General features: G+C 32.0%; 1 protein-coding gene across 2 annotated transcripts; it reads right to left on the bottom strand.

The window, feature by feature from the left end:
* Window positions 1-4,714: 4,714 nt before the first annotated feature.
* LOC148608452 (metalloproteinase inhibitor 3-like) lies at window positions 4,715-14,464 on the bottom strand. 2 transcript variants are annotated; one of them, XM_088546105.1, is made up of 5 exons: window positions 14,340-14,464; window positions 9,310-9,413; window positions 8,997-9,096; window positions 8,174-8,289; window positions 4,715-5,014 (listed from the first exon to the last, which is right to left on the bottom strand). In XM_088546105.1, the coding sequence occupies exons 2-5, from the start codon at window positions 9,409-9,411 to the stop codon at window positions 4,823-4,825; spliced, it is 510 nt and encodes a 169-aa protein (XP_088402231.1). In that variant the 5' UTR covers window positions 9,412-9,413; window positions 14,340-14,464; the 3' UTR covers window positions 4,715-4,822. The 2 variants fall into 2 exon arrangements, with proteins under 2 accessions (XP_088402231.1, XP_088402229.1); XM_088546103.1 differs by lacking the exon at window positions 14,340-14,464 and adding an exon at window positions 10,081-10,254.
* Window positions 14,465-14,866: the final 402 nt, after the last annotated feature.

Genomic DNA, 14,866 nt, shown 5'->3' with positions numbered 1-14,866 from the left:
AAATTAAAGGATCTAGCCAAATGATATATTTTCTTTCTGATCAGATAAGCTATAAATTCAGCCTTATGAGAGTAAAGCAATAGGTCAGCAAGTAGTGGAGAACAATTTGTTCCCATTGGAATGCCGACCGTTTATTGAAGAATATGTCCATCACAATGGACAAATATGTTGTCGATTTCCATAGAATATCCATATTCGGTTTCAAGAGTTCTACAGAGCTCATTCTAAAAAGGTTTTATTATGCCGACTCAAAATTCAAATTATTTACTTACTTACCATGTATGTTTATATACCATACTTTTTTGTTTTGCTATAAGGAAACTTAAATATTCATGATATTCTATTAAGAAGTATGTACGAAGCAGTTGAACAACGAACTGATTGGGCCGTATATATTTTCAGTGGAATGTCCGTATTTAAGTTTTCATGATATTAAACTAGATTAAAGTATCTTATATGTCTTCCACATTTTTATTTCATTTGTTTACTATTTCTAAATAAAGTGTAATCGTATACCAGCTTAAAGAAGAGGAAGTCCTACCAAAAACAAAAAAAGTTAACGATGCTATTTTAAAACTTTATCTGTTTTCAAGGCTTCTAAGTGCTTCTTACCAGAGGTTTTGAAAGGCACAAAACGGAATATATCTGAAGGAGAGTAACATTAAAGCTGCAAAGATCATGAATATTCTGGCAATAAACAACTAAGTAACCGAACATATAAAAAGGGCGCCATTTTCCACCACCATTTTAATATTTTATTTTATGAATTTTTGGCAAATATCTTTCCTAGTAACCTGTTGACAATGTATTTTTTTTTATAATATTAATATGAGTTGAATGCGCCTCTTATCTGTATCATCTGTAAAATCTTGACTCAGTTATTTTGGTTAAATTTTTTTAGATCAAGGATTTTGTTTACAACGAGACCCTTAAAATGGTAGGAACTAATAAATATAGGATTTTGCTCGCTCTGTACATTTCATTTAATTCACAATTATGTACCATATATGTCAACGCCATGCCGCACCCAGCGTTACCTGCGTTTTTCACAAACGGTGTCTAGAAAAATTATTTTGTACAAAAAAGGTGTTAAAGATGGTGACTTGACTCTTTAAATAGGTCTGTGACTCTTAATTTTTATTACATATATTGAAAGAAGACATGCTTTACTGTACATCGACAAAATATAAAAATATATTATTGGTAGAACTAAATAGTAGGATATGTATTTAACTAGCAGTCGTTCTGAAACTGATCACATAACCAGTTTTGTTCATTTGGTTGTTGCGCTTTTAAGATAAAAATTATATAGATGGCGACTATTTGTGCTAGTCTCATAGCCAACTTGTTTCGTTACTGCTATGAAGCCATTTCATGGCTACTAAACTCTTTAAAGATCCTTCAAAACATTATCTGTTGCTTGAATTCAAAAATCCTACTTTGCAAACTATGTTCAAGAAATTAAAGCTGACCAAGTCTAACAAATAATAGTACTCGTAACCTTTTTTGATTAAGATAATACCCTAGAAAATGGAAACTTTCTCACTAATATAAATGACCAAGAAAGATCATTTCGATTTTCCTATTGTTAGTTCCAATACCAAGATGGTAATTTTCGTGAAGCACCCTCTTATGGTATTAATATTTCACAACCGGTCCATTTTGCTTGTATTTTAATGACGTGTCAGATTTTGATGAATGCAGCACTACATCTAATCTATCCTATATAGTACTTGACTTTACTACTCCAAATCTTCCATCCCACTGGAATTGTAGTGACCGATTATTTCTAATATGGTATTGTCATTCTTTAACATGTTCTGAACTAGTTTACAGTTACTACGAGCGCTCATTTGTTTATGTGGTTTATGTTGAGGTATTCCATGGAGAAAATTGGATGTGTTATTGAATGAAGTTTACTAAATGTTTGTTTGTTGTTTCAGTTTATTTTTGAACTTACATTAAAGAGAAATGCATAATGCCTTTGAAAACTAGTTTAACCACACCGTAGGTTTTATGCGCCTGTGTACACTGATTTTAGTCATTAATGCGTCTTTGTGCCGTTATATTACTATTTAGTTTAATTTGGAAGAAATGTCATCGTTCCGTTGGGTGGAATTTATGACTTTATTGTATGGGCCTTCCAGAGCTTACTTTACACTTTAGAACTTTTGGTGTTTTGATGATATCTGAAAATATTTACTATTTTATATTTAGGTTATATTACGGTGCATTTGTTTCGTTTTACCATATCAATTTTTTATTAATAGTAATGGAAAACTATTGACCAAACTTTACGACAAACGTGATGACTTTTCATTCAGAATTGTCAACTTTCCTTTCATCTGTGGCAACATCCCTTCGGCTCCTGCGTATGAAGTGTTCATATCACACCTTATAAGCTATGCCAGAGCTTGCCGAAACTACGCAGACTTTTTGTATCACGCTAGAACTCTAACAAATAGGCTTCTGGAACAGGGTTATGTTGCTACAAGATTGAAGTCATCACTACAGAAGTTTTATGGTCGTCATCATGAACTCGTGGATCGTTATGGTGTATCCATCAGCACCATGAAAACTGATTTATTCAATGGGTCATGGTTTTCCTTTCCTCGTTTGTCTACCCGGACTTCACTTTTTATGAGAAACTTTATGTTACTTTATGTTTTTTGTTGTGTATGTCTGTTTTCCATGTCTGGTCTTTGTCCTTGGATTACATTCTTGTGATTACCGCTATAACCTTTGTTCCCTTGATTACTCTTTCATTATTTTAAAACGAAGACAACAACTATAATGCAAACAAGAAAGAAACATACATACATACATACATACATACAAACATAAATACATACAAAATTATCAAGTAATCATTAGCTTTACGAAACATGATAGAAGTGGGCCATGTCTTCCTGTCAGAATTCTCAAGTATCACGTGCACAAAAATACACTTATTTGGTTTTTCTTTTACTAATCATCTTTGTGTATTTTTGAGTTAGAGTGTATATCTGTGTTTTATCGGAGAGCTGAACGCTGTTAGTCCTGTGTTTACATATTTTAACATTCACGTCTGTTTTGTAACCTTACATTCAAGAATGTGTAGGTAATGTGAAAAGTAATTTTAAAAAGGATCTTGCAATTAGAGTGATTATTTCGTGTATAAAGAAATTATTGTCGATATTTTAAAGATTCTGAATACTTCCTGCAATGACTTCAGGATCTAAAGCATATGTGCCTACATTGGTTTCATCTTTAATTTTATGAAACAAGTAATCTACCAATCGAATTGTTTAGTATGGAATAAGTATTAACTTAAACATTTGTGCGTTATCATATGTTAAATATACATTTATATTTTACATTGTACGTCATTTAAGCATATAGCGGAGATACCTACAGACGCATTCATTTGTTTTCCAATAATAAGAAATACACAAAATACCAGTTTTATACATTGTAAATTATGATATGCTGTACACGTGTTTCGAAAAATAACCTCTCATCAGAAACATTAAAAGTAAATATTTAGGAAGATCATAATCAACATATTAGCTATAAACAAGATCTACTCAAAACCAAAACTATCGAAAGAAATGCCAAATCCATCACCGAGTGGTTCTATCATATAAATGCATGGAATGAAGCCGCCACAGTGTTTTACGTACTTTTGAATTTGGAATACTGCAAAATTTTATAAATGGGGAAGATAAAATATGATATGATTCGGGGTCAGACAAGTCTGACAAATGGGTTGGTGAAACATATTGAATGCAAATAAGTTAAAGTTGTATTTTTTATTTTTTTTAAAAATTTTTACTATCTTTTAGGGTCAGATCATTTACCACATTTATAGAACGGGAGAATGGATAGAAGTACTTTTCGATGTTGAAACAGCAGAGTGGACACATCAGTGAAAGGAAAATCAAAAGAACGAGGATTCGAATAGTAACCAGAAGAATTTAGTCCAAAGAAAACGACTAGGCTGGGAAAATAGACTCTTACAACAAAAATATAAAAAAAAACAAAAGTTAATGACTGAATTACTAATTGGTAGCATGAACTAAGTGCACCGAAAGGGTAAGCGTCCTCTGTGATTCTAGAAACACCCGCCGATTTGCTCATAAAATTTCACATCCAGGAATGAGGAAACGAACACATTGACACGATGAACAAACTGCTAGTCATGGTGCAGATTAATACACTATAACGATTTACCAGTTCATGATTACGACAAAAAATCCTTTGTAGGGATGAGTTCAATCTTGTAGCAAAATAAACCCATTAAAGAAGCCTAATTGTTAGAAGTCTAGCGCGGTATAAAATGTAAAATGTAAAATATTTTCGGCAAGCTCTTGCATATCGTATGACTTGTGATAATATACCTCACTCGCAGGTGCTGCAGGGGTGTTGCCACAAATGAAAAAAGAGTTGACGAATTGAGAAGTCACCACATTTGTCGAAAAGTTGGTCATGTAGTTTCCCTCAGTGTGGGTCAAGATATGAGGCTGGCTTCATAGTGTCTGTATTATCCTTCAGCTATATGGGGTAGGTGCGATTTATGTCAAAAAGGGAGAAATTAAGTCTGAATAGCCCATTAAAGATTGAAAAGAAATCACAAACCATGCTGAGGGCCATTGTTAGGCTACATTCAAGTTATGTGTAACCCTTTCTAGAATATACAGGGATTTGAGTACTTATAAGACAAAAAAGTCCTTCATTAAAAAAAATGTCAATTATTTTTCAAATGAAAATTAATACTCATTCTATAGGCACAGTTCATGTACAGAATAATCTCAAATCAGACAAACCAAACACAGGCTTAGAATTATTTTCTTCCTGGAACACCAATAGACAGAGCACATCTTTTGATGTTTTTCCAAACACATTTTGTCCTTTGCCCCCTGCCGATCTTTACACAAAGACCTTGGTTAACATAGCATGCTTTTGTGTTTAGATCACTAGGTGCTTTACAGGATTGCTTTGCTGACGGTTTAGGGAAGACACCACCATCATCAATCTAAAAGAAATATTAATTAACCAGTTGATTACATTATAGATACATTTGCCGGGTTATTTTAACAACATACTGTGCATTATTTTCCATGCCAGTACATTATAATTTAACTGGATATTACGAGTCATTATGGCTTCTCGGGTCGATCATTATGACTTATTAGAGAACAAGCGCATTTTCACATAACTCTACATGTTCCTACTTATCAACGTATAACCACCTATCGCCACATAACGCATTCAAGCATTGCTCAATGGTATCGTCTGTTGTGTGCTATCATACTTAATTAACATGCAAGGAATAGAATTCTTGTAACTTTATTTCTAAACTAAAATATCATTTTTATTATGCATCATCATGTAAAGATTGTTTCTTTAGAATAGTTTACCACATTTATATAATTACACCGCTACGCATCAAAATAGACGTATATAAACCAATCTTGGGCAGGTAAACATAAGTGCTAGATATCCTAATGTTTTGTATCTTGGCATCGATTTTACAATAAATTTTCGGAATTCTTTTTCTTCTAATCCGAGTGACAGTGATGGTCATAGGATACAAATCGTTCAAACAAAATATAGAAAATAAAACTCTTGGTATAAATGGAGTATCTCCATACGCTAAAGACTGGTCATTTTTTTAAAAATTATTAAGATTCAACTTAAACTCAGAAAATTGTTTCAATTATCAGGGATTTCATTTTGAGGCTTTTCTTCAATATTATACTAATAAGCTATTCTGTAAGTAAATATAGCGTTTTCTTTTATTTCAAGCCTAATTAATTTTCTATTTTCTCCAGGAAAAATGGAACTATCAGCCTGGGAGAATTTCGAACGAATATTGTCCTGATTACTATGAACTTATTTGCGAATGTCAAGGTAATATTAATTTTAAATGTAAAAATACTTTATTTTTATTAATTGTTTTATTTGTAAACAATAATCGAAACTTGAATGACAATAACAAAACATTAAATAAAGACTGAGATAAATCGTAGGTGCAATTAATAGTCAAATAAGAATATTAGTTGTACACGCATATTTAACAAAAATATACCATGCATTCATCAGAATCATATGAACGGCCCCTTTTGTGAATCATTTTCTTTTGTGTAAAGATTATCTGTGTGGTTTAGCTAAGTAGAAGTCCATGTAAGAATAATGCAAAATAAGAAATAAGGGATTTATACTTAAAAAGACTACAGTGTTTTTTCTTCATAATTCGTTTTTTGTCCAAAAACTTATCATATAGTGATAAAAGTTTCAATTGACCCCGATCATGTGAGTTATAATATGTATGGTTTAAAAAAGAGAAAAGTATGGAAAAGCTTCCCGCAAAAACTACCTCCTAATAACCTTTTAAAACATATCTACCATGAGCGGACCTTTGACATTTTTATGATGAATGATTTGCTTTTAGACCAAATAGAACAGATTCCAAAGAAAATCCCAATGTAGTGGGGTCTATTTTCGTGAATGAATCTCCCTTTGCTTGATTCTTACCTCGGCTACTTTTAACTTGTTTTCTACATTTGTCTACATGTAACAGTCAGTATTGAAGTGTAAGTTGCCGTAAAGGAACTAAAAATCGTCGAGTTATATGCTCCTCTGATACGTGCAGACATCAAAAATGGTACTTATAAAGTCTCGTAGAACTATGTACCGGATGAGCCAAGAGCTGGGTAGATTAGCTTTAATCTATATGAATTTGTGGTTGTTTACTCTTCTTTTTTCCAAAATTAAATTTGGAAATAAATGTGACTATTTTTGAAAGGCTGTTTCACTTCATTTTGTCAATGATAATTTTCAAAATAAAAAAGAACCACCTATAGTTCGTGGAAAGTGACCTTCTGTACATTATCGTACCCGCCCGCTGCCATTATGGGGAATCCTGCTCTGGCATAACGTATGAGTTGTGATATGAACACTCCATACGCAGGAGCCGAAGGGATGTTGCCACAGATGAAAGGAAATTGACAATTTTGAATGAAAAGTCATCACGTTTGTCGTAAGGTTTGGTCAATAGTTTTCCTTAACCATCGATTTCTAAGTGTAGGTCAAGATATGAGGCTGACTTCACAGTGTCTGTAGTATCTTTATCTCAAGTTCTTTTGGGTAGATGCGATGTATCAAATCCCCGAAATTAGGATTGTTTAAAGATAATACGTCATCTATATAGCGGAAAATGAGATTGAAGGATCTAGCCAAATGATATTCTTTCTATCTGATCAAATCAGCTATAAAGTCAGCCTCATAAGTGTGTAAATAATGTCAAATAAATGAAGAAATAAAGTTATTGCATACGTCGTGAAAATAGATTGCCAAATGCTTGTTTTGTCGTGATTTTATGATTGAATAATAACCAGTCCCTACATGAATATGATACTTTGAGTAATGTCAAAATGCGATTGTTCTCTATTATGGCTTTCGGGCCGATCCATTATGACTTCCTAAAATAGGCCATGTTACATCATTAGGTAAACAAAATCAGGAACAAAAATAGTGATGTCAATTTCAGTTTATAAACATCATTTCCTACAGAAATAAACTACAAATTATTATTATTTTTTTTTAAATTTTGGACTGCGTTCATGTATTTTGAAAATGTATTGTTACTAAAATTCTGTGCATTTGTTGACTTGTAAGAAAAATCACCAATTTTAATTGTTTTAAAATTGGTTAATAAATGTATTAAGAAATATTTTTTTTCCTTCGTAATAGACAAGTAATGTGTCTTCAATCAGTCATAATGGTCCTTGGAAGACTGTATTAGTCTTTGGCGTTACCAATGACCATTACAGTCTTCCTTGGTCCATTATTACATACTTCGGCGTACAGCTGGTCCATTATGGAAAAAACACCTTTATTAATACTATAATAACATCCCGGTATACTGAAATATTACTCGTATAATTTAAAATGTTTATTTGATATTATCGTTGTCCTTTGATATTTGGTTTTTGCATTACATCTTAATAAGATTTACCTGTTCCGTGTCGGAAATTATGCAACGTTCCAAATACATTGTAAATCTAAATAAAGAAATAGTAGATTGAAATTCATTTTTAATGCTGCTCCGTATTCAAACAACAATAGATTTGTATTTTGTGTTAATAACAATTAAGTTTAATAGAATAAAACTTAAAATATGAATGATTACCTTACAGTCGCAGTTCCTTAAATATGAAGTGCGCTTCCCTTTAGAGAAAATATATGACAGCTGGGGTAGAGATTTTGCAAACACACTATCGCATAAACCTATTCTGTTATTGTTACCTAAACGAAAATAACATACTATCATTACTTATGTTATGGATTTAAAGGATTCACAGAGGTCAAGGATATACGGGACAGATTGCCCAAAATGAATTTTTGGAATTAATAGATGTATTCACAATTGTGGACGCCACTAGGCAGTTTGTAATTTTGCATCGTTTTCGATAATTCCTTCAACTGAACGACTTGCCGTAAAATGACGTCAAAATCTTACTCGTCGACAATCTTGTTAAATTTGAATTCGGTTTTACCAGATCTCGCATCAACACCTCTTAATAATATCGAGAAATTAAAGCGTTGGTTTAAATATTTTCTTCTTAGCCAGAAAGAGCAAATAAATGTATAATTAATCTTACCTACTTATTAAAGAATACATATTTTCTATTCATACTTTTTACCTGGTTCAAAGTAAAGTGGACTTATAAACATTAGAATGTTCTAGTCTGAATACATTTTTTTCAAAGAAATATTCAATCTTTCAGTACAATTTGAAACAAATTCACTGACCTTTATAATACAATTGTGTTACACTTTTCCGTATGTCATGCTATTTAACGTTTATTACAGCATCGAGCTCTTATCTTACAATTTAGTATAAGTACATATGGTGCGGGGGGATGGAATAAATAAAAAATTCAAGCTGAGTGTTTTAAATGCTGTGATTTTCATATAGGTACATAAGTGTCACATATCCTATATTCACTTACCCATTAATAGTTGTATTGATCCAATAGGGTATGAAACACCACATGCAGCGCCGTTATCCGCAGTTGTGAACTTAAAAGTACTTCCATGTGTAGGGGAATTCTAAAATTTTAACAAAAAGCATTGCTTGAAAATTTTATTACTTTTCGCATAGATTTGTTCAAAGTTCAACAAAATTATTTTTTATTTCTCCTTTTAAAATTACAATTTAATACAATGAATACACAGTGCGTTTACAAAAACACAATTGCAAACCAAACATATATTTTATGTTCTTTTCTTGCCGAATGAAAGATTAAAGTCGTATAAACCAACCTTAACTGGTATAATGACCCTGACTGTATATTCAATCTGTCCAACAGGAAAAGGACCGGCTGAACCAGGAGCTTCTTTTCGTGATACAATTTTTGCCACCATTACTAAAACATGTATAAAAACAGACGTTAACGCAAGATATTAAACTTGGTTGCAATTGCAATACCAGTAACAAGATACCAAGTGCAGATGATAAGTATATCCATAAAAAAAAACAAAACAAAAACAAAAAAAAAAAAAAACCAAAACAAAATAAAAAACAATAACAATAAAAACAAACAAACAAACACAAAAACAAAACAAAAAAATAGCTTTGACAACTTATAAAATTCTTTTTGCCGTTTCCAATGTGCCAAAGAAGTAGCAGTTCAGAAAGGTCGCGTTGTTACTACACAGCACAGTGATATTTCTAATGTAAACAAAGAATGTTAGAAGGGTTTATGGAAATGTTAATGAAAAACGTTTTTGTTTGTAAAAACTAAATGCCGAACTTTCAATTTACGGATATTTCATTGTTTGAATAACTTGGTCCGCAGACAGGTCGACAAAGGGTTTATAACCTAAGAGAATATGGAAAATGAGATATCCCATCGAATGAAAATCTTAATTTGATATATTTTCAAACCCTCAAGTTTCCCTCAAGTCTTCATGTCCAAATGATTGTACTGGTTGAAATTTGTCTTCAAAGGAATATCGGAAGTATACTTATTATGTCCCATTCCGGTCTTATGAGAACTGACGGGATTTCTTTAAAAATAAAATACTACATACCAAATCCATCTCTACAGATCTGGTTTTGAGGATGAGTAGGGAAACACGAACAAGAATCGGTAGTTTGGTAAATCCACGACACCAAACATACATGAACGGCAATAATACGTAGACGAGCGTTCATTTTACACAATTTTAATGGTACACGCAAGGGTAAAAAGTGAGCATTATATTAATCTGAGTATATTTATATATGAAACGTTGGACTGATCACGTCATACTAATGAAACATTTGGTCGTTAAAAATGGAAAATAAATGCGTATATTCGCCAAACAATCCGTTTAAAAATTAACCTTTACTTAGAATTAGTTATGCTCAAAATGAAATAAGTATTTTGCGTCTACTACATATTAATGAAATAAAAATCATATGAGTAAATAACATAGAATTTCTAGAAATATTTAGTGTAAGGTTTTTTCATAAATTGCTTAATTTATAATCGCACGATTGTTATATATTATTTCTTGTTTGCTTTTGCAACATTCACTCAATCATAACTGAGAAAAAATATGTTTATTGTCTGCGTGATTGATATGTTTCTTTGTTTTAGTAGTGTCCATGTTTTCCATTTTCAAGTTGGTACAAAAACATTGAGCAAAAAGAGCAAAATATGCGAGACATATCAAATGGCTTAATTTTGTTTATCGGTGACGTCATAGTTTACTTGACGTTGTAATTGGAAATTTATCGTACTATTTGCGCCACAGCAGGAGCCTGAAATATCAGACTATAAGAAAATAGTATATGTAAAACGTCGTATTATGTTGGAGTTACTATATCTTCATACTGTTGCTGTTTTAATCATGAATCTTTTCGAATGCATCACAAATGTGGGAACAGAAATGATCATTTTAGTAGCATGTTTTTGAATCCTTATTCCCATAGCCCCCTTCATTATTTTAGTTCATTTTTTTCGTCCTTTTACACATTATTACATTGGTAGGTCACATGCGGTACACAAGGTACATTAATTCAGCATGTGTTTCGATTTAATTTTCAGGCCTTGATGAAGGTTAATAGTGATTTTGTAAGCAAGAATGTTTTAAGCCTGTACTTATAAATACATTGTAGGTTATATAGCTTTAATAAATAGAAAACAAACATCTTGAGTTTCATTAATTCTAAAGAAATAAGATAAATACTATTGGTCTGTGATGGTAAACATGACGAAATAAGTGAAGCAAAAGTGAGTGAAAATAAAACATTAGTACTTTAACTATTCATTTTGTAGTATTATTATATCATAACAATAAGAAAATGAATTTTAGCTAATCTCCTCTCAGATCTAAAAATGCAATTTATTATTCACACTACTACATTATTTCATGAAAAGATTCTATGAATTTTAACGAGGCACTGCAATGTAATACATACAAACCGATTATTACGGTTGTATTAAATGCAACTAATGAAGGATAAAGTACACGTCCCTAAGTGTACTGTATTAAATTTCTTCCCTCACAGCTGGACCTGGGATATGTTATATATATGCATTTTTGATCAATAAAAATTGTCGATATTTGTTTCAAGTGTGATATATTTTGCCTTTTCTTTATAGTTCTCAACTAATTTTCCTTTCTTTCCTTGTGTTTTCACTTAGGCACTTTATTAACACATTGTGCATTTAAAAAATAGCGGTGATATATATTTTTCAGGATAGATACATAGTTCAGTAATCCTTCAATAATTCAGTTTTACATTAATGTTAACTTATCGTTTTTTTTTTCATTTTTAAAGAAATAAAAAACATACTGCAGGTATAGAAAAGTTTATATGTACACATATGTGCGTATCGTTTTGTGTTCTAGGCAATGCATTAAGGAGTTACTGAAGTAAAGAGACGTTAGTGAAATATGAAATACAAGTACATGCATGTATTGATAAAATTATGGTAATAAGAGGTTAATCAACAACTTACACTTCAACAATTAATCATAAATCATCGTTGTATAAGCATCAGTTGTAGCCATGGCTTTAAAAAAAGGAGACATTTTGAATTTTTAAGTTCATGTTGTGTGAAGGTCATTTTGAGTAATAGTACTAGTACAGGACACTTTTTTGTGCCTTCCAGAAAGATTCTTAAACATTAAGCAGACTATAAAGTAGATTCAGTAAGGATATTGATTTCTTTTCTAAGTGGTGTTAAAGCGATTTTGGTAAGATTCGCGATTTTAACAGTTTTGTAAACTTTGAAATAATTTCTTTTTATTTGAAAGTATTATGTAAGGGATTCATGGAGAATGGAGATTGTGCCAATTTTTTTTCTCATTTTTTTAAACTACATAATTTGTCAAATTTGTTATATCTTGTTCTGCTTAAACCTGTTCTACTAATGGTATTACTTATTGTATTCCCATTTCCTAAAGACAAAGAGGACAATTCGGCACATGTCAATATCGGCAGGCATAACGAAAACACTGCGTGCTATCCATTCTGTTAACTATATGGTTTTTGAATTTAAAAATATTTTGCTGGTATTAGGTATAGCGACACAAGTAACTTAGCATATATTTAAGAACAATCAACAACACCCAATACGACAATTTATTAATATGGATTGAGTTAAGGTGGTTTTGTATAAATGTACATTGCGAACATCATGTCTTAAATTAAAACATACATATACAAACCATGTCGCTCATTGCTAAGTCTACCAATGTATCCTTAGAAGTTCGAGTGTCTTCGACAAATTCATTTATTTTACTGCCAAACATGGTGTAAAAGATGAATCAACGGTCAATGACAACAGTATAAGCATTGAACAGTATATCAATACAAATATGTTCAATTGTAAAAAATACGCCCAAAGAGTAATGAAGGTAACAAAAATAGTGGTAGGAATCAAAAGAATGTAATCCAAGGAAAAAACAAGAGAACATAAAATAAACAAAACAATATGTACAAAGAAACAAAAGTAAATTCGCAATACGGACTGTACGAAAAACTGGGTGCATAGACCAGGTGCACCGGTAGGGTAAGCATCCCCTGCTTTCTAAAACACCCATCGACAGCGAGTTTTCCATAAAAATCAAGTCTGGGGTACATTAAAGAGGGAAAGAAAGCTATGACACGTTGAACAAATCGGTGTTTATGGTGCAGATACGATCGACTCTGAAACTTCTGTAGTGAAGGTTCAATCATGTAGCAGCACAACCCTGTTTAAAAAGTCTAATTGTACGAAGTCCAGCGCGATACGAAAAGTCTGCATAATTAGGGCAAGCTCTGGTATAGTGTATGAGTTGTGATATAAAAACTCCATACGCAGGTGCTGAAGGAATTTTGCCGCAGATGAAAGGAAAGTTGACATTTCTGAATGAAGCATCGTCACGTTTGTCGTAAAGTTTGGTCAATAGTTTCATAATGAAAGACCTTAAACCTTTGCCAACTCTTACAGTGTATCAATGTTTTCTTGTTCTCGTTTTATTCATTTCCGTGCATAGCCCTCCACCGCATCCAAAGAATTTTAAAGTTATAATTCAAATTTATGGACCGTAGTACACGGTACCCATAGAAAGGACCTTGTGGATTCATTTTTATGATGTTTAAAATACATGTAATGACGTGACCGTAATGGTAATATTTGAAAGGAGATTTTCTGAAAGAACAATCAGAGGGTTTAGCCTTGAAGTCCTCAATCCCGAGGTCCTACAATAGTTTTTCATAATTTCAAGGTTTGGATACAATAGGTGAAGTATAGGAATATGAAATAATCGGTATTGATTTGTCGTTGAGGTACAGCGGAATTTTGTTCGTGAAACAATAAATATGATAAATTAAAAATAACGACTAGTTCAATTTACAAATAATAAATTGCTTAGATATCTCTGCATTAAACTGTATTATCCCATCGATATGTAGAATATACATGTAGAAGATCTGCTGGATATCAGACCGAAATAATATAAATTTTTTTGTAAAGCTTATCTGTCAGATGATTCTTGTGGTACAAGTATTCTTGCAAACAAGAGCTCAAATAACGATTGAAAATCCAAAAACTCAATGAGAAGAATCAGATAAAATATATTATCGCTAATTCGTTTAAAATCCCTTTGATCTTGGCATACGATAATTTTCAATATCATGCCAGTCGAGTGAGAATGATAGTTATTGCTAGATTCTATGTCCCCGCTTGACATACAAGCAACAGCGTAAGAATATTTGACGACCCAAATAATCTGTTTACTTCGTATTAAATGATGGCTAATTTGTAGCAATATTTTTATTCTAAAAAGAAATCTGATTAAAAACAGTAACTTACCCAATTAGAATGAATAAATCCCAAACTTATTCTACAAATTTTAAACGCGACTGTCATATTTAACCGGTTTTTTTTAAATGTGTATCACAGCTGCACAACATACTTGACGTAATGTAGGACGTCGCTGAAAGGAAATTGTGCAAGGCGTCTCAAACTTACATATTTAGGTCAAGAAAACTGAAAATAAAAGAAAACTGATACCTTACAATTCAGCAAAACAGCGACAAACAGGTTATTAAATATTCTATTCAATTCGCAGAAGTTTCTCATGCTCATCTCGTCTCGCGGCTAAGCCACTCGGCGGGATCAGCATGAAAAACTCCCCCTCGTTGAATAAAATTAAATAATCTAATATTATTACATACCAATGACTAAATCAAAATAATGAAACTAAGAAAATCCAGTTAATAATAATTTTATTTCAGGCTTATTTCAAATTCGTTTACAAGGCCCTGAAGGTCTGATGCGGCAGTGCGTGTAGTGTCCTCACTTTCATCTCCATTTAGACAATGGCGATAGTTTGAATA

This window comes from Perna viridis, chromosome 9, assembly GCF_037379345.1.
Source record: "Perna viridis isolate PV_CMFRI_1.1 ecotype Kerala chromosome 9, ASM3737934v1, whole genome shotgun sequence".
Classification (NCBI taxonomy): domain Eukaryota; kingdom Metazoa; phylum Mollusca; class Bivalvia; order Mytilida; family Mytilidae; genus Perna; species Perna viridis.
The sequence above is the reverse complement of the archived record's forward strand: the minus strand, read 5'-3'. Positions and strand labels throughout refer to the sequence as shown.